This window comes from Danio rerio, chromosome 2, assembly GCF_052040795.2.
Source record: "Danio rerio strain M-AB ecotype USA chromosome 2, GRCz13ab, whole genome shotgun sequence".
In the NCBI taxonomy this organism is placed as follows: Eukaryota; Metazoa; Chordata; class Actinopteri; order Cypriniformes; family Danionidae; genus Danio; species Danio rerio.
In genome coordinates this window covers 2316729-2336841 of record NC_141022.1, presented here as the reverse complement: position 1 = coordinate 2336841, position 20113 = coordinate 2316729, and the positions used below count along the sequence as shown (strand labels likewise).

General features: G+C 37.1%; 1 protein-coding gene across 7 annotated transcripts in view; it reads right to left on the bottom strand.

Moving 5' to 3' along the window:
* adgrl2b.1 (adhesion G protein-coupled receptor L2b, tandem duplicate 1) overlaps positions 1 to 20113 on the bottom strand; it is a 235089-nt gene that overhangs the window by 129769 nt on the left and 85207 nt on the right. For all 7 annotated transcript variants that reach the window (NM_001366847.1, NM_001366848.1, XM_087238746.1 and 4 more), the window contains 2 exon segments: positions 1367 to 1476; positions 10315 to 10528. In NM_001366847.1, the coding sequence (NP_001353776.1) occupies positions 1367 to 1476; positions 10315 to 10528 (324 nt within the window).

Sequence of the window (20113 nt, the reverse complement as noted above, 5' to 3'; positions counted from 1 at the left end):
GTCTGAACCATACAGAAATTAGTCTGAAAAATTAGTCTGAACTATACAGTGTTTCCTCTAGGATTTTTTTCCAGCTGTGGCAGCAGGTCTTTTTTACACAGCTCTACCAACTACCTGTGGCGTTATTTCAATGACAAATATACATATATATACACACACACACACACACACACACACACACACTCACATACACATATATATATACACATATAAACATATATATACATATAAACATATATACATATATTTACATTATGGTGATATGATATGGTGATTTTGTCATATTTCACAGCCCTAATTCAACGCTAAAACTCAGAGTAAAATCTTTACGCCAGTTTTCAGCATCACATGATTCGTTCTAACATGCTGATTATCTATTTTTCATCAATATTAAAGCAGTGCTTTATAATATTAGAATAAAGGAAGCTTATTTTATAGGTTACTTTGAATAAAGCGTTCAAAAGAGTAGGTTTTATTTGAAATGGAAATCTTCGTTTTCAACATTAAAAAAGTCTTTACTGTCACTTCTGTTCCATTTTTAATGCACCCCTGCCGAATAAAAACCATGCGTGTCCCAAAGTGGGAAAAGCCTTCATTTAATCTTAAACCTACAAAGTGAAAAAGCACCAAAAAACACACAGAGAAAGAACCATCTGCCAAGTGACTTCCAGAATACATATACATATATTTCAAGATTTCAGATCCTCGTGAATGCAACAAGACTCTGAAAAGAAGAAGTTTTTTCATTAAAAGAGACACAAAGCTTCTGCGGAAGAGATGACGACACAATGGTTTCATCCAGCCAAACATGTAGCAGCAGATCTGGACAAAAATAAATCCTCAAAGATGAGCTGAAGATAGCAAACACAACATAAAAATCGCTTCACTAATGAAGAAACAATGGCAAAAGCTAAAGCCCGAGCAAACAGTGGCCCCGTTCCAAATCCTAATGAGCCGTCTACTCTATACAGACGACATTTGAAAGCCGTGCACTCAAAACATGCCACATTGTGGTGTAAATAATGCTGTGTTTTACTTTTCTCCAATAAGAAAGCTGAAACTTTCATCCAGACAAGCATTGTTAGATCATTTGTGTGTGTTACCCCGCGTCGCTGTCTACGTAGGCTGCAGTAAATGAGACGGCTCACTGTGTTCTGGAACAGAGCTCTGGTGTTCGGATTAGACACAGAGTTTACGGTGCAGATTTACATAAACGCTTCATTATGGGTGCACGGGGGGCTATTACTTATTCACAAAACACACCGTTTAGGATTTCCTCACTTAGTGTTCCACAGGAAATTACATGACGTTATTAGATAGATAGACAGTCAAATAATGGAGTAATTGGGGATGTTGGATTACTTACTGTATGGCACACACTCATACTGGACCTCCAGATACTTGTAGGTCCCAGGACACGGATCTGGAAAGACGTCTGAGCCTGTGTTGACCACACACTGTGTGCGATTGTTACACCTGAAAAAGCCAAGCATAATTAGGTTAATTAATGGTGAATTCGTCAACTGGCGATGCTGAAACCAACGTTTCAACTAAATCAGATTAAGCGCGTTTACCTGCCAAATAGGGGTGTCACGATTTCGATTTTTAATGGAAATCGAGCTAAATTTATGCTCAATTTCGATTATCGAATCAAAAAATAGAATGGTCGATGCTGCCACGCCCCCATGTCACGTCATCTTGGCTTGCCAAGCGGGAAAAAAACAGGCTTGTTGAAGTGCTTGTTAAACTGCAGAAGCAGGAGACCCGTCGACAGAGCTTAAACCCTCTCCTCTTTCAATGAAGTCGCCGGTGTGGAAGCATTTTGGATTTCCAGTGAGTTATGTTGACAACGTTCGTGTTGTCGACAAAAAAAAACACAGTTTTGAAGCTCTGCTATGTACGTATTACGTACGGTTCGTCCGATAGACAACACCGGCATCGCAATCCTCCGCCCGCCCCCGTTGCAAATCCGCTCGCGAAAAGTACACACTCAGGCCCTGTTTACACTGTCTTTGTTTTTAAATGGCATTTTAGAACAACGATTTGACATCCACAGTGGCGTGTAGCATTTCTGAGCAGCCCTCCTTCCTCTCTACCTCTGAAAATGCACATCACGTGACCACACACACACAGACGCACACACAGCCATGCGCTCCAGACAGCAGGTCCAGGCAGTCAGAGGACTGCTTCAATCTTTCACTCACTTGTACTTAGTCATTTTAGCGAACACCTCAGATACTGTTGGCTGGTTCCTGTTGGTTGTGCGTCTTTGTTACCGACGCCATTATAACGACACAGATCACTGCCTATTCACGAGTCCCGCAGAAAAAGTGATTGACAGGTGGTCATTATGTGTGTATCTTGCCTTTATTCATTTACTGTTTGATTTGTTTATGGGTAAAACAAAGACCGTGCAGGTCAGGTAGTTTAAACGGTAGGCTACAAATAATTAATTGTTCATTAATTAATTATTCATAATCGAAAATCGAATCGTGCCTTTAGAATCAAAAATGTACATTTTTATTTTTGTAGAATTCACTTGTCTCCGAGTGCGCTGTTAGTGAGCTGTAAACCAGCTTCTCTTTGCTGTGATTATGTTCGACACATCAGTTTGTTCTTGGATTTCTTGGCTTTAGGGCTTTTGGGATCTTACATGACCTTTCCTCAGCCCACTCGAGCTGTTTTACGAGCGTGAAGCTTGTGAGTATTGGCCTCTACATAAAGACATCTCGTATCGTTTTTGTTAATTGCACCTTCCTTGCATCATGTTCTACTACACTGAATAGGCTTTATTAATGCTTACACATACTAGATGTTAACCACCAGACAGCTCCGCTTTGGGCTAACCAGGGCAAAAATATTAATTATGCAAAAAAGGAATTTCATTAATTCTTACTCGAGGCCAATGCGAAGGTTTTTTTTAGATAGGGCATATAAAAAACTCTAAAGGAGTTTAAAATGAATATGAATATGAATACTTGAGAATTTTCTATCTCTGCGGCGCCATTCATAGGTCCAGCTTAGACTGCAATCAACCAATCAAATAAGACAAACCATGTGAATGCAGTAGGAAACAGCTGACCTGAGGAAATGCTGTAGGATATTTGCAACAAAAGCTCAGTAAAGGTAGCAAAAACATAGTAGTAAATACTGACGTATACTTTGAGTAGCGTTTTTAGGTAAAATAAACACCAGGGGGCAGTATGAAGAGAACAACTTTTGTTCATTTACTGATCGCACCATGGCTGAAGCAAGTGCAATGATAGAAATTTGCAACAAAGGCTCAATGAAAACCGGAAAAAAAGGTGTTAATCGTTTCTGAGTCAATTGAACACTAGGGGGCAGTAGGAAGACAACAAACCTAGTTTATTTAATGCCGTAACATGGCTAAAGCCGACACAATTCTAGAATTTTGCAACAAAGGCTTAGTCAAAACCGGAAAAATAAGTTGTAAGTACATTTGACTCTAATTTCTGGGTAAAACGAACACTAGGGGGCAATATGAGTACAACAAACCGTTTACTTTGTTTACTGCCGTACCATGGCTGAAGCAGGTGCAATGAGAGAAATTTGCAACAAAGGCTCAGTGAAAACTGCAGAAACTTATTTATAAATATGCTTGACTGTCATTTCTGGGTAAAATGAACACTAGAGGGCAGTAGGAGGACAACAAACTTTGTGTCCATGTTCATGTACCATGGTTGAAGCAGGTGCAATGAGAAATTCGCAACAAAGGCTTAGTAAAAACTGCTTAAACTTACTTATAAATACGTTTGACTGTCGTCTTTGGGTCAAATGAACACTAGGGGGCAGTATGAGAACAACACTTTTTGAGTATTTTCTGCTGTAGAATGGCTGAAGCAGACACAATGATAGAAATTTGCAACAAAGGCTCAGTGAAAACAGCTTAAACATACTTATAAATACGTTTGACTGTCATTTGTGAGTCCAATGAACACTAGGGGGCAGTAGGAGGACAACAAACTTTGTTTATTTAATGCCGTACCATGGCTAAAGCAGACGCAATTCTAGAAATGTGCAAAAAAGGCTCAGTCAAAACCGGGAAATAAAAGTTGTAAGTACATTTGACTGTCGTTTCTGGGTAAAACGAACACTAGGGGGGGCGGTACGAGTACAACACATTATGTTCAATTACTGCAGCACCATGGCTGAAGCAGACACAATTCTAGAAATTTGGAACAAAGACTTAGTGGAAACCGCTTAAATTTACTTATAAATACGTTTGACTGTCATTTCTGGGTCAAATGAACACTAGGGGGCAGCATGAGGACAACAACTTTTGTTTATTTACTGCTGTACCATGGCTGAAGCATCTGCTGAAGCCATGCTTCTTTGATTATTACGCCTGTTCCTAGCCAATAGAATAGCAGCTTCTTAATACACAATGTCTTAACACACAATGTGATTACAGGAGAGTCAGGCTTTAAATATGAAAATGATCTGATCTCTTATTTATTTATTAATTTTGAGCAAAATGCTAATGGTCTAATCCGATTCAATGATCTATGCTAAGCTAAGCTAAAAAATGCCCCTGTTAGACCCAGAGATTGGCTAAATGGATTCATAAGGATCTGTAAAATGAGGTTTTTGTCAAAAATAAAGTGGAATGTTTCTTTAAACTGAAAACAATATAAGGACATATCACTTTGCAAAATTAAAAAGGATAACAAGCTGCTTTGTTTGACAACAACAACAACGAAAATCAATGGAAGTGAATGAGACCGGGGGTCTCAACACATTTAAATAAAAATTCTGTCATTATTTACTTACACTTGAGTTGTTTAAAACCATTTTAAACACAAAAGATTTACTAAAGAATATTAGAAACTGGTAACCATTGACTTCCATATATGTTTTTCCTACTATGAAAGTCAACGGTTACCGGTTTCCAACATTCTTTGAAATATCTTCATTTGTGTTCGACAGATAAAAAAAAAAAGACTCAAACTAGTTTTGAACAAGTCCCGTGTGAGTTAATAATGACAGAATTTTCATTTTTTAGATCCACTATCCCTTTAAATGTGTTGAGACTCCCGGACTCATTCACTTCCATTGATTTTTTTATTCATTCATTCATTTTCTTTTCGGCTTAGTCTCTTTACTGATCAGGGATTGTGCCAGCGGAATGAATCGCAAACTTATCCAGCATATGTTTTATGCAGCGGATGCCCTACCAGCTGAAACCCAGTACTAGAAAACACCCATACACACTCATTCACATACACACTCATTCACATACACACTCATTCACTACAGACAATTTAGGACAATGTAGTTCATCAGTTCCCCTATAGCGCATGTGTTTGGACTGTGGGGCAAACCGGAGCACCCGGAGGAAACCCACACCAACATGGGGAGAACTTGCAAACTCAGCCAGCCAGGTCCGTTGATTTTTATGAGCTTTTTTCAGGCTTACAAAGCTGCTTGTTTCCCTTTCAAGTTGCAATGTGGTTTTATAAGGCTGTGCAAATGTACAAACATAAACCTAAAAGCCTAATACTCAATATCACAATCTAGCTGCCCAGCTCGAATGTAAATAAAGCTCCTCATTCAGCATGTAAGATGGCATTTTCGAGGAAATTTAGCATAATCCTTTGTACTCGTGTTTGTTATGTGCACGCATTATCAAAGCAGCCACAATATCTGGTTTGCTTCAGATATACTTGACTGCGGAAGCTGATGTGTGTGTGTGTGTGTGGGCGTTCACACATTTAATCAAACAAGACAGAGAGCCACTAGGAGCTGTCACCAATATAATACTTTGATATAAATATTTTCATTTCTTATTTGTACAGTTAGAGAAAGTCAACATGCATACAAACCATCTAGATAGATCAGAATTGTTAGCCCTCCTGAATATTTATTTCCCCAATTTCGGTTTCAACACATTTCTGCGCATAATAGTTTTCACGAGTTCACACTTTGGATTGGGTTCGAAACTCCGATTGGTGGGTTAAGTTACGTGTTGCCCATGGAGGAAATGCGATATGGGATGACAAACAAACTAAACATATTTTTTAAAATCTGGAACCCAGTTATGTTTTAAATTAGTAATGCTGACTTGTAACTCTTTATAGGTGGGATTGGTTTGGAGTAAGTTGTGAAGCCTACACATTTCTCTGTAAATTATTATTGTTTTATATTTAATTCTATTTATTTCCTTATGCTTTCTGGTTAATGTTGTATTATGTTGTGTCTGACTATTTGTGTATTTTGAAATGGCCTTTGTACCCTTATTTATTTATTTATTTATTTATTTATTTATTTATTTATTTATCTATTCATTTATTTACTTATTTATTTATTTATTTATTTATTTATTTATCTATCTAATTAATTATTTATTTATCTATTTATCTATCTATTTATTTATTTATTTATCTATTTATTTATGTATCTATTTATTTATGTATCTATTTATTTATCTCTCTATCTATCTATCTATCTATCTATCTATCTATCTATCTATCTATCTATCTATCTATCTATCTATCTATCTATCTATCTATCTATCTATCTATTTATTTATTTATTTATCTATCTGTTTATTTATTTATTTTTGTTGTTCCGTTTATGTTATTGATTAGTTTCTTATGCTAAAAAAAATTAAAATATCATTTTAAAAAATGTAAAAAATAAAGCGTATTTGGCGTGCTGTCCAGGGAGAGGGCTCTGAGCTCAAAGAAGACACCCCAATTGGTGTTATTCCCTTAATCAGGGAATTGAAAGAAGTTGGGGTTCGAGCTTAGAAGTGTCTAGCCCGGCTCCAGAACGCTCCCCCCGGGTAGATAAAGGCGAGGTGTTGGCGTGGTGGAGGGATGATTAAGTCGTGAGATAATGCAGGTAGGACAGCTTTTAGTATTTATAGAGGTTTGGTTTAACACTGATTGGATAATAGAATGATTGTCAATGACGTATCGAATTGTTTAAACACCAAAATTTGTTCATATAACATTACTTAATATAAGTCATTTATAATAACTGATTTCTTTTCTCGCCATGATGACAGCACATAATATTTGACTAGATATTCAGCTTAAAGTGACATTTAAAGCAGGGGTTCTCAACCTTTCTCACTTTGAGGCCCACCTCATGGGCATGAATGAAATTCCTGAATGAAAGAGCCAAACTGCAGTTAAAGTCCACCATTTAATAATTTGGCAAATAATTCGACTACAGATGTCCATTTAAACACAGTCACTGTCTTTCTCCTCTGCGTCTGTGTGTTTGTTTTGCCTTGCGTGCCCAAACCGACACTTCCATTTTTATGCAAATTTTTAAAGGACCTTCCCTCTTCCCCTCCTCTGACACTCCTCCCTAAACAGAGCTGGACACGCCCACCTTCCTGACTCTTTCCAAAGTAGAGGTGTGAAAACACCCTGCTGAAACAAGGGGGTTTCATGACCCTTTAAATGTCACTTTAAGTCTAATATTATGTGGTCATCATGGCAAAGATAAAATAAATCAGTGATTAGAGATGAGATATTAAAACTATTATGATTAGAAATGTGATGAAAACATCTTTTCGTTAAACAGAAGTCGGGGAAAAATAAACAAGCGGTCTAATAATTCTGACTTCAACTGTATGTACTGTTTGTATCCTGACCTGCCTTAAACTTCATTCTGACTCTGATTCCGATAAAGAGCCGACATTTACTTCTGGACATGCTCAAGACATCCTCGCTTTTCAGAAATGCTCCAGAAATGTAAAGCTTCAGAATTAAGCTCTAATTTTAGAGCATCCTGAAAGCAAACGCTCGCGGTTTAATCATGGACGGGAAAAAAAAGTCCTTTGTATTCCCTCTGATCCCAAACTAATTTGTCAAGCGCTGGCAAAAAAAAAAGACAGAATGGAACTTGTCAAAGCCTAATGAGCTTTGGACAAATTAAAGTGGACTAACACAGGTGCTGCTTATTTATTGAAGACTTCGACCCATTCTCTCCGGAGGACGAGCGGGATAATGAACTTGAGATAGGGTGTGAGGCGGACGTTCAACAACAATGATATCTTAATTTATTTTGTATTTATTTTTCGTATTTTTTACACTGAAGTAGGCCTGCACTATAGATCATTTCATCATTGATAATGTAATGTGCAGGTCTGCACTAGTCATCGCAGGCATCTGCAGTGTAGTCAATCGTCGCTCTCCTGTGGTTTGTAATGTAATGGGCAGCACAGATGTCTTGATCCCTTAGACTGTTGCTGTTGATCATCCACTCTGCAGATCTCTTACACACCCCAATACTGAATGTAACCCCAAACCATGATTTCTCCTTCACCAAACTTGACTGATTTTTCTGGGAATTTTGATCTATGCTGGTTCCAGTAGGTCTTCTGCAGTATTGGTGATGATTGGGATGCAGATCAACAGATGATTCAGCAGAGAAATCCACCTTCTGACACTTCTCCAAATGATCAACTAGAAGTCGAGTTATTATTTGCTGACTCACTCTCAACTTTATTATCCCGTTTAGGGAAACTAAAACTGCAGCAAGGTGCCATAGCACAAGCGAAGCTTCATGTACACAATAACAAAATATTACCACACAACATACAACACATCATGTTATAGGTGCATCTCCCTCCCCCTGGACTCATTTAAGCATTAAACTCTGCTGTTATTTGGGGATTTCCGCCTGGATTTTGCCTATTCAAATTTAAAAGCTTCCCAAATCCACATGCATAAAATTTGGTTTCATTTTAAAGAAAACCCTTTGAATTTTCATTAAACACTATTGAAAGTGTTTAAAATATCTGTAGATGTTGTCTGTGTTGTAATAAACACCTAATAAAAGAGGCGCTTCTTGTATTTTTTTTTTTTATGAACTCAAATTTGAAAGTGTATCTTTTAGGTTGTGTGTGGTCTAGCGTGCTGTAATTAATGTTGGTGGTTCCTGCACATGTCTGTAATCATAGGAAACCAGGAAAATGTCTCTACCGTAATCTATACAAAAGTTATTGTATTCCAACTGATGAGAGGTGCTGTACAAGCCACAGGGATCATCATTGTGTTCATATTTCACTATTCTTCTGTTTGATCAAACATAATTCACTGTGTTTGGACCACGTCAGACATATAAAAGGATTACTTATGCACATCACCTCAAAAACAGAGCAGGAATGGCCCTGAAGCACACAGCATAAGGTGAGAGATGACAGCTGTCTGTGCTATCTGGGGCTGCTTATTGATCATAAATGTTTTGTTTTCACTTCTGCGCCATGGAAACACTGAGATTCATTCAGCAACTGTTTGATATGTGAATATAATTCAGTAAAAAGAATGCTAGAACCGTATGAGCACCGGCAAGAGCTTTCATTTGAGCTATAACTTGTACATGTGTAACATGAAAAATATGAAAATGAACCAATGTTCAATACCCAGCTCGGGTGTGCGAAATACTGTGTATTGAAGTGTAAATAACTTTTGTACAGTGGAATAAAAACTAAAGTGATGCATATGTGCAGAATATATAGATTCTACACTTTCAAACGAAACCACTTACGGGGGTCTGGTGCAATGCTAGCCCTTTAAATCTGAAAGCGAAAGTCGATGACGTCACTGACACGGTACAGGGTCTGCGGAGTTTAACTAATTGCCACCACTATAAAATAATGTCTAGCTCTATTTCTCCTGCAAATAGGAACTCCTGATGGCAACAGCTGAAACACAGAGTACAATGGGTGATCCAGGGTGCATAGGAAACCCTGAGCTCTCTTTAAAACACCAGTATGGTAAATTACCAATAGACCAGTTTGGGTAAAATCGATGATCTTGCCTGCCTCCTTCACCAAGCTACTCAACCTGATCTTGTTTGACACACTCAGATTACCGTACCAAGCTACAATGCAGACAGATAAAACAGATTCAGTAAATTGTTTAGCCATCATAGAAGTACACACCTGAAACCTGAAAGTTTCCTTTAGTCTTTGTTGGACTTTTATACAGAGCGCCTGGGTGTTCGGTTGAAATGTCAACATATTGGCAATAACGACCCCTAGATATTTATGTGTCCACAGTTTTAATGAATTAACCTTTGCTATTTTTTATGCTGGGGGTAGGAGATGCTGTCCTGTAATCTATCGCCATGTCTTTTGTTTTATTTACATTCAACTTGATTGAAAATCTATCAAACCAGGAAGTCAATTCATCCACAATTGGTCTCAATTCTTCCACAAATTGCTCTTACAACTGAGATCCACCACAAGACTTTTGCCAGGTAGTTTATATCGCAGAACACATGGTCATGGCCTCAATCATTTTTGGAAATGCAATAAAATCACTATATATTTACCTTTGAGACACGATTTTATAGGCATCCGGGAGGTAGCAGTTGATGTTGTCCATCTGGAAGGGGTCAGCATCGCATATCTTGTTGTCGGTGCGTCCGTAGTTTGCGGTTTCGATCATGATGACATCACTTCCCGGGCAGCGCAGGTCGATTGGATAGCCCTCACATGATAACTCTCTGCGCACCAGACCAAACGGCAGCGCTGCACGACTGAACCCTGAAAAAAACAAGCGCACATTAAAACTATGGACACATATCACTTGTCGCGTGTCACTTCTCAGCATTGTCGTCATCATAGTTGGTAAACTCAGAGCGCAGTGAATGGGAGAGTTACAATCCTATTTGCTGAAATAACACAAGAAAAACTCTGCACTGGTGCTATTGAGAGATTCAGAAAAAGAAAAGTAATAGTGTGAGACTCACAATTTCTGAGACTGATAACGGCAGCCAGAAGAGAGAATAATGTCAGAAATACTTTCCTGCACTCATACACACTGTAATACACACACCTCACACACACACACAGGAGTTCATTTATTGTAATTTTGATATGATATAATATAAACAAAAATGCATGTAAATAAAACAACATATATAAAAATTTTAATTATTAAAAACTTTCAAGATTTAAAATGACAAAGATCTTTATGCGTGTCATAACAGTCATGTGAAAAGGGATTTCATTTTTTTAATTATTATTTAATTATTATTAATATTTTTTTTATTTTTTTTATTATTATTATTAAAAAATTTTTAGTAGAAATATTGAATTATTATTTTTTTTAAATTATTATTATTATTAGAAGTAGTAGTGGTAGTAGAATTCTTTTATTTTTGTTATTATCATTATTATTATTATTTTATTATAATAATTATTATTATTATTTCATTATAATTATTTTATTATTACAATTATTATTTTATTATTTTAATATTATTATTATTTTATTAGTAGTAGCATTATATTATTATTATTATTATTATTATTATTATTATTATTATAGAAGTAGTAGTACTAGTAGTGGTAGCAGTATTATTTTATGTTTATTTATTTAGGTTATTATTATCATTATTTCATTATTATTTTTTATTATTATTATTATTGTTATTATTTTTAGATTATTATTATTATTATTATTATTAGAAGTATTAGTAGTAGTGGTGGTAGTAGTAGTATTTTATGTTTATTTATTTAGTTTATTATTATCATTATTTCATTATTTTTTATTATTATTATAATTATTTTATTATAATTTTATTATTATTATTATTATTATTATTATTATTATTAATATTTTATTAGTATTAGTATTATATTATTATTATTTTATTATTATTTTATTATTAGTAGTACACGGGGAGAACATGCAAACTCCACACAGAAAAGGCAACTGACCCAGCCAGAACTCGAACCAGTGACCTTCTTGCTGTGAGGTGACAGTGCTAACCACTGAGCCACCGTGTCACCCCCAACCAGCCACATATATTTATAAATGCATTATAAAATCAAGCAAACTATATATATAGGAACATATCCCTCAGTAAAAGTCTTCAGAACACACATATGAATAAAACAATGTTAGTTTGGTGTAAGTGGAGGAGATCAATGGCTAGAAAAACACACATATTCAGAAAACAGCCTTTAAGAAATGTCTTGTAATTGAAATCTGCAGACACAAACTGATAAAGTGCATCACTTACGAGCAAAACTTAACAGTAAATTATGAATGCTTTCCTTACATTAAACTAAGACAAAGACAAAATCTCAAAACTGACAGAAAGAAATGTCAATATTGGCAGCTGAAGTGTTGTAGCCTGCAGTGTCTTGTCCACTATGATGCCAGACATATATTAAAAACTGAATATTCACACTCGTTTTGATTTGCAGCCTGCGAGTCGTTTACCAGCATGAAGTAATATTTTGGCTTGGTGTCACTTCTAAAATTACAGACTGCACTTTTAGCATGTTTTATCCCTTCAGCTACTGCGGTAATGTGACAACATTATTTTTAACTTGCATCAGCACGAGTCTCAATATGGTCAGCAAAACCTGCCGAAATTCCCAGCGGACCACATTACATGACACCAGGTGAAGAAATGAGGCGTCTGTGCCTTTATCCAGTGCAGAAAATATGACATGTTGATTCGGTTCGCATCCCATCATCACACTTATGATAGAACTGCATGATATATCACAAAAAGTATCATTATCGGGATAATAGTACATGCACCACAGGCCCGTAGCCAGCCTGGTGAAAAGGCTGATTGTTTTTTTTTGTCCTCAAAAATTTGTTTATTTATTTATTTATTTTTATTATTTTTTTTACTGTTTAATGATGAAATTAAAATATTGCATTTTCTCAAAAAGTGGACCTTTTTTGTGGCTATGGCCTCATTTAGTCTACTATTTAACTATAAGATTCAAATACTGCAATTTCAAGAGTTCACCCTTAGCTGATGACTGATTATAAAGCTTGTTTGGCATGCTGTCCCAGGAGAGGAGCCCTGAGCTCTTAAGATCCTCAAGCCCGGGGCTCCCTCCCGTTTGGAGGCGAGAGGAGAGTTTGAGCTCAGGTAGATCTGGAGAACTCCCCTGCTGTAGAAGCTAATGAACAGATAGGGATTGCTCTTAACAGATAACTACTTACTATGAGCATGTCTATGATGCTGATTTGGATTAGTCAATAACTTAAGTTGCATGCTTTTGGATAGAGGGAGGAAACCCGGGGGAAACCCACTTGAGCACAGGGAGGACGTGTAAACTCCACACAGATACATTGGCTGGCTTGGTAAGGACTAGAACCAGTGACGTTCTTGCTGTGAGGCAACAGTGCTAACTACTAGGCCACTGTGGCACCCATCTAGAAAAGGAGGAGGAGTAGGGGTGGATGGGGGGATTCTTGAAAATGAAGATGGCTTGGGTATTTGTAGTGGCTTAGCAATCGTCTGATTGGTCAATCATAAATTGGATAATGCGGGACCAGCCGCAAGCAATCATAAGCACGTGATCCTCTCGAAATTGGTTTATAAATAAACTCATTTAAGCATTATTTTAGCTGAAAGAGATTGTCGGAGGGTCATAATAACCAAGAAAATACATGGAAAATTCATGGATAGCAACAATAACCAAAATAGTATTCAAATTCATTTTAATATGGGTCGCTTTTGGTGCTTCACACCTTATTTGAGTTTATCACAAGAACTATAGAAACTATGTTAAAAAAAAGGCACAGTATTGGGATCAGATCGTATCGGTCGATTCTCAGAATTTTGGTATCGGGATCGAATCTATACCGGTCGATACTCTGAAATTTGTTATTGGATCTGTATCAGTCAAAACTATGAATTTTGGTATCGGGATCGGATCGTATCGGTCGATACTCAGAATTTTGGTATTGGGATCGGATCTGTATCGGTCAAAACTCAGAGGTTTGGTATCGGGATCTGATCGTATCGGTCGATACTCAGAATTTTGGTATCGGGATCGGATCGTATCGGTCGATACTCTGAAATTTGGTATCGGACCTGTATTGGCCAAAATTGGCCTTTATAGACCAACACACACAAGTCCATAAAGTGGCGCAAATGCATTTGATATTTAAAAAACGTGGTGCAAAATGTGAAAATTAGAGTTGCGCTGGACTAAAAATAGGAACAAATTGTGCTAAACAAGTCTTGAGCCGTATTGTGCCGGTTGTATGATAGGGCTGTAAATGTTTGCACCTCGACACTTTACAATTCGATTGGATTACAACTGAATAGATCTCAAGCATGTCTTTTTCCTGTTTATTTTAATATCATTAAATAATGAAATAATTTAAAAATAAAACTAGCATTTTTCAAGGGAAATAAAATATCGTACGAAATATCAATATTGCAATACTTGGTAACAATATTGCTTATATTTCTCCCTACTCATGAAGGCACGCTTATGACTGTGTGGGAGAAGAAGGGCATGATATTACTGACCAAAATATGAAGAGATGTTTTCTGTTGCCGTGTCTGAAAGATTTATGCGGTGCTGCACACACGCGCTTTAAAAGATTAATGCAGGAATATGTATAATCTGAACTGTCGGTGCTGCTGCAAGGTTTTTGGAGGAGAGATGGCACATTTGCTATGCATTACGTTGAGAAAGTCTTCTAAGTGTGTGCCAACTTTCATAACTTGTTACCATACAATTTAATGGGTCGTCCGCACTGACTACCACTTAAGGAAGAAGACAAAGAAACACAAGTACATGCCTACACACATGCAATCACTGAGCCAAACACCAGTGGCGTGCCCAAAAACAAGTTGAAAATCAGATGACAACGGCATGAAGATATGCCAATAGTCTTCTGAAGCCCTGCGTTTATTGTTTGCATTTATTTTTGTCATTCGTGTCAAAGCAATTTTTACTGTCGACAAGAAAATCAACTAACTCAATGATCTCTATTCTACCTTTTTATCACTGCGGACCGGTCAACGCAGCCTGGGAGGGTGGATGATGTTGAGGGGCTTGATAGACAACCGCCAATAGTTTTCTCAGAGGATGACAAGCTGACAAACCATTGCTGCAGCTCTGACGCAAGTTATGGAGAAAATTTAAGGGCACTGCAGCGTTTGGGTGTTTGTCAGAGGTAATTAGTCTACATAATTGTGTATATTCCATAGAAGGTCTGAAGCAGATCGGTCAGCTCTGGTTTCCCGCACAAGTCCGTGAAAAATAAACAATAAAAATAAAGAAATAAATACGTTGGACTAATTGCACCTAAATTTATTCAATAATGTTTTTAATGGTAGAACTATACAAACTGTATGTATAAAAATAACGGTACAGTATCGGGATCGGATCTGTATCGGTCGATACTCTGAATTTTGGTATCGGCATCTCATCTATATCGGTTGACACTCTGAATTTTGGTATCGGGATCGGATCTGTATTGGTCAATACTTCGAATTTTGTTATCAGATCTGTATCGGTTGATACTCCAAATTTCGGTACTGGATCGGTATCGGTTGATACTTTGAATTTTGGTATCAGATCAGTATCGGCCGATACTCCGAATTTTGGTATCGTGGTTGATTCTGTGTTGGTCGATACTCAGAATTTTGATATTGGACCTGTATTGGTCAAAACACAAAACTTGGTATCGGGGATCGGATCTGTACCGGTTGATTCTTCAAATTTTGGTATCGGATCTATATCGGTCAAAACTCAGAATTTTGGTATCGGAATCGGATCTAAATTGGTCGATACTCCCAATTTTGGTATCGAGATCAGATCTTTATCGGTCAATACTTCGAATTTTAGTATCAGGATTGGATTTGTATTGGTCAGTACTCTGAATTTTGGTATCAGATCTGTATCGGTTGATACTCCGAATTTTGGAATCAGGATCGGAACGGTATGGGTTGATACTCTGAATTTGGGTATCAGGATGGGATCTGTATCGGTTGATACTCCAAATTTTGGTATCGGGATGGGATCTGTATTGGTTGATACTCCAAAATTTGGTATCCGAATCAATATCGGTCGATACTCTGAATTTTGGTATCGGGATTGGACCTGTATCGGTCAATACTCCAAATTTTGGTATTGGATCTGTATTGGTCAAAACTGTAAACCTGGTATCGGGATCGGATCTGTACCGGTCGACTCTCCAAATTTTGGTACCGGATTTGTATCGGTCAAACCTCTAAATTTTGGTATCAGGATAGGATCTGTATCGGTTGATACCCTGAATTTTGGTATCGGTTTGAATGAGTATAGGTCGATGCTCTGAATTTTGGTATCGGGATTGGATCTGTATTGGTCAATACTCCAAATTTTGGTATTGGATCTGTACTGGTCAAAACTCTAAACCTGGTATGGGGATTGAATCTGTATCGGTCGATATACATAATTTTGGTATCGGGATCGGATCTGTATTCGGTCGATACTCCAAATTTTGGTATCAGGATTGGATCTGTATCGGTCAAAACTCCGAATTTTGGCATCGAATCAGATAGAAAACGGTATTGGTGCATCCCTACTTTAAACTATTACAAATGTCAAGTTTTAACCACTTTTCAAGGTTAAAAGTTGGTGTAAAGAAAGATCAAGGTCCCATAATGCAATTCAAACACACAACTAAATGAAGAGAAATTCAAAATTAAAAGATGAATAACATTTCCCAGTGATGGGTTGCAGCTGAAAGGGCATCCACTGTGTAAAACATATACTGGATAAGTTGGACGTTCATTCTGCTGTGGCGACCCATGATTAATAAAGGGACTAAGCCGAAAAGAAAATGAATAAAGATGAATCACTAAAAAACTGCTAATTTACAGATATCTTTTTTTTTTACATCAACAGCATTGACAAATAACATTAAAGTCTCCCAATGTGCCAAACATAGGGTTTTTTTAACTCTGTATGCCTCCATTAACCTATAAACACAAGCTGACGATTAACTAGACAAGACAGATTGGAAAAACAAAACTATTTAAAACTATTTTCACAAGTCAAAAGCAAAAAAAAGTCACTAAAAGTAGCTAGCTAACCTGCAGCAGCTGTCCTTGACACTCATTTTGTTGTGCGGAGAATAACATCGACATTTTCTAAAGACTCTGAAAACCTGCCTGACGAAACCAGCAGAGAGAAATGTGAATAACCCCGTCATATTAAACAATAATGCTGAGGGCTGCTCCAAATCGACAAATGAGAGCAAGTAAATAGCCGTCTGAAATAGCGGGGGTCACGGACGCGTGACAAAGTGGCAGAATAAATATCGTGCGGAAATGGAAATGCATATTATGATTTGATTTGTAAGCACTAAAGGATGGAGAGGACACAGAAAAGAAAGGACTTCTTGCCTGTTCAGAGTCATTAGCACACACATTTGCTCGGTAAATCAGTATATTATGCATAGTATTACATTACTGTGGGGCTGATGCTCACAAAAATTGGTACCCAGCCTAATCTAGATATGCTATATATATATATATGTGTGTTTCACAATGATGCATTCACTAATTTAGTCATTGGCTGTGCTGATTTGACTCGCTGCTGGCAGTTTTTGTCTGATTTGTCTACCACACAAATCATCTGGTAAATTCCAGCTTGCACAGTAGCATTTCATTTATTATCTGAAATGCTCCAAAGGATGTCACTTTGTCTTTATGTATCAGGTTTTGTAAACCAGAGTTCATATTTGGATGTGTAGTCAATTATAAACCCTCCGGTGACATTTACCAAGTGATGTTTAATGAGCATTATGTTAACATTATAGTTTTAAAGGGGACCTATTATGCAAAAATCACTTTTATAAGGGATTTACGTACAATTGTGTGGTACAAAGTGCCCATATAACCAGCTTAAAGTGGTAAATATTAATTAATTTGATGTTTTATAATCAGACTTGGATAAAAACAGTCTGCAAAAACACTTAGATTGAGGTTCTCCTGTTGTATAATGCTTTTTTAAAGGGGAAAGCTCCGCCCATTAGTGACCATCCCTCCATCATTAGCATAAGATGTTAGTCTTGTTCGCTGAATCTGCACACTATGCTGACACATAGGAATCAGTAGCTCCGCCCTATTTTGAAAACAGCACAATCTCATGTAAACTTAAAGCGATAGTCAGCAAGTAGATGGATCACTACTTTAATGATGATGTCAGTTATCATTTACATACTTAACCACAGCCCTCTTAATGTTAATTTGCAATTTGAACAATATGCTAATAGAAAGCCCCTCCCCCTACTCAATATTCCATTTCAATTTAAAGTCTAGGCATCTCTTTCTACCTTTGGATTACTAGTTCTATGATGATGATGTCAGTAATGATTTACATTCTTAACCACACCCCTCTTAATGCTAATTTGCAACAACATAACAATATGCAAATAGATTAACCCTCCCCCTACTCAATATTGTTTTAGTTTAAAGTCGTTCTTTTCTTTCTTTAGATCACTACTTCAATGATGATGTCAGTTATCATTTACATGCTAAACCACGCCCCTCTTAACGTTGATTTCAATTTTAAACTATATGCAAATAGAAAGCCCCTCCCCCTACTTAATATTCAAATACAGTTCAAAGTCTAAGTGTCTATTTCTGCCTTTGGATCACTACTTTTATAATGATGTCAGTTATCATTTGCATACTTAACCACACCCCTCTTAATGATAATTTGCAACAATGCAACAATATGCAAATAGAAAGCCCTTCCCCTACTCAATATTCCTTTTCAGTTCAATGTCTGAGCATTTGGTGCCTTTGAATCGCTACTTCTATGATGATGATGTCAGTTATTATTTACATATATAACCACGCCCTTCTTAATCTTAATTTGCAACAAGGTAATGATATGCAAATAGAAAGCCCCTCCCCTACTCAATATTTCATTTCAATTCAAAGTCAAACTCTAAGCCTCTACGAAGATGTCTGTTATCATTTACATTCTTAATCGCACCCCTCTTAATGTTAATTTGTAATCTGAACAATATTCAAATAGAAAGCCCCTCCCCCTACTCAATATTCCATTTCAGTTTAAAGTCTAGGCATCTCTTTGAGTCTTTGGATCGCCATTTCTATGATGATGATGATGATGATGATGATGATGTAATTTATCATTTACATACTTAACCACACCCCTCTTAATGTTCATTTGCAACAGAGTAACGATATTTAAATAGAAATCCCCCCCCTACTCAATATTCCATTTCAATTTAAAGTATGAGCATTTCTTTGTGCCTTTGGATCGCTACTTCTATGATGATGATGTCAGTTATAATTTACATATATAACCACGCCCCTCTTAATGTTAATTCGCAACAAAGTAACAATATGCAAAAAGAAAGCCCCTCCCCCTACTCAATATTCCATCTCAGTTGAAAGTACAAACTGAAATAAAAGTCTCTGCAGCTTCCGGCTCACATGGACTTTAAGAGCCAAAACAAGTGCATCTCCTTGGATGACTCTGAAGTTTGCACTCAGAAGTTTTCTAAAGTGACTGTAAAGACTATGAGAATACGCAGGTCAAGATTTGCGGAACAAATTATGTTTTCGTGAAGGTCTGCGTGACTTTTTGTGCTCATCATAATGCGTGAGCCGCTGCGAAGCGTCACAGTGCATGTGAAGTCATTGCCAGTGGCATTGTTAGACAAAGTGCCATTCATCCCATCACACTCTCAAATCTAAAGCAAACCTTGAACACCCACCAGAAACACTTGACGCTCATCTAAATAAAAAGCATTCACGAGCCTTCAATGCACATCCGTCTCAGCACCCATGCATTTGTGCCAAGGAGAGAGCCGAATGAAAAGAGACTCGGATTTTAGAGCGATCCACTCCGGAGTTTGCATCTCTCCGTTTCTTTTTTCCACATCTCATCAAGCCTCCAAATTCCCTCAGTTCCTCAGAGCGAGTGTTGCGTTCAGCGCTCAAAAGCTGCACAAACAATGTAAAACAGAATTGTAGATCTAAACAGAATGCTGCGTGCTGATTGGACGGCGCTGCTGGAATCTGATTGGACGCTGCTGTGTGCCTTTGATGTTCATGGCTTGGATTTTCAGCTCTTGCTTTGAGGAAGGGTTTTTTTTTAGTATTGAATGTTTCTTGATCAAACTGTTGCTGGGTTTGCAGGAGGTTTAGCTGTAATGCCAGCTACATAATACAGATTTTTGAATATTCTGTTGTCCGTGTGCATGCTAATAAATATTTGTTGATTAGAAAAAAATGCTATTTAAAAATCATGCTTAGTGAAGGGGGAAATCGTATTGTTATTATTATTTCTTTTTGAAATTAGGCAATTAAAAAAAATTATGAAGATGAT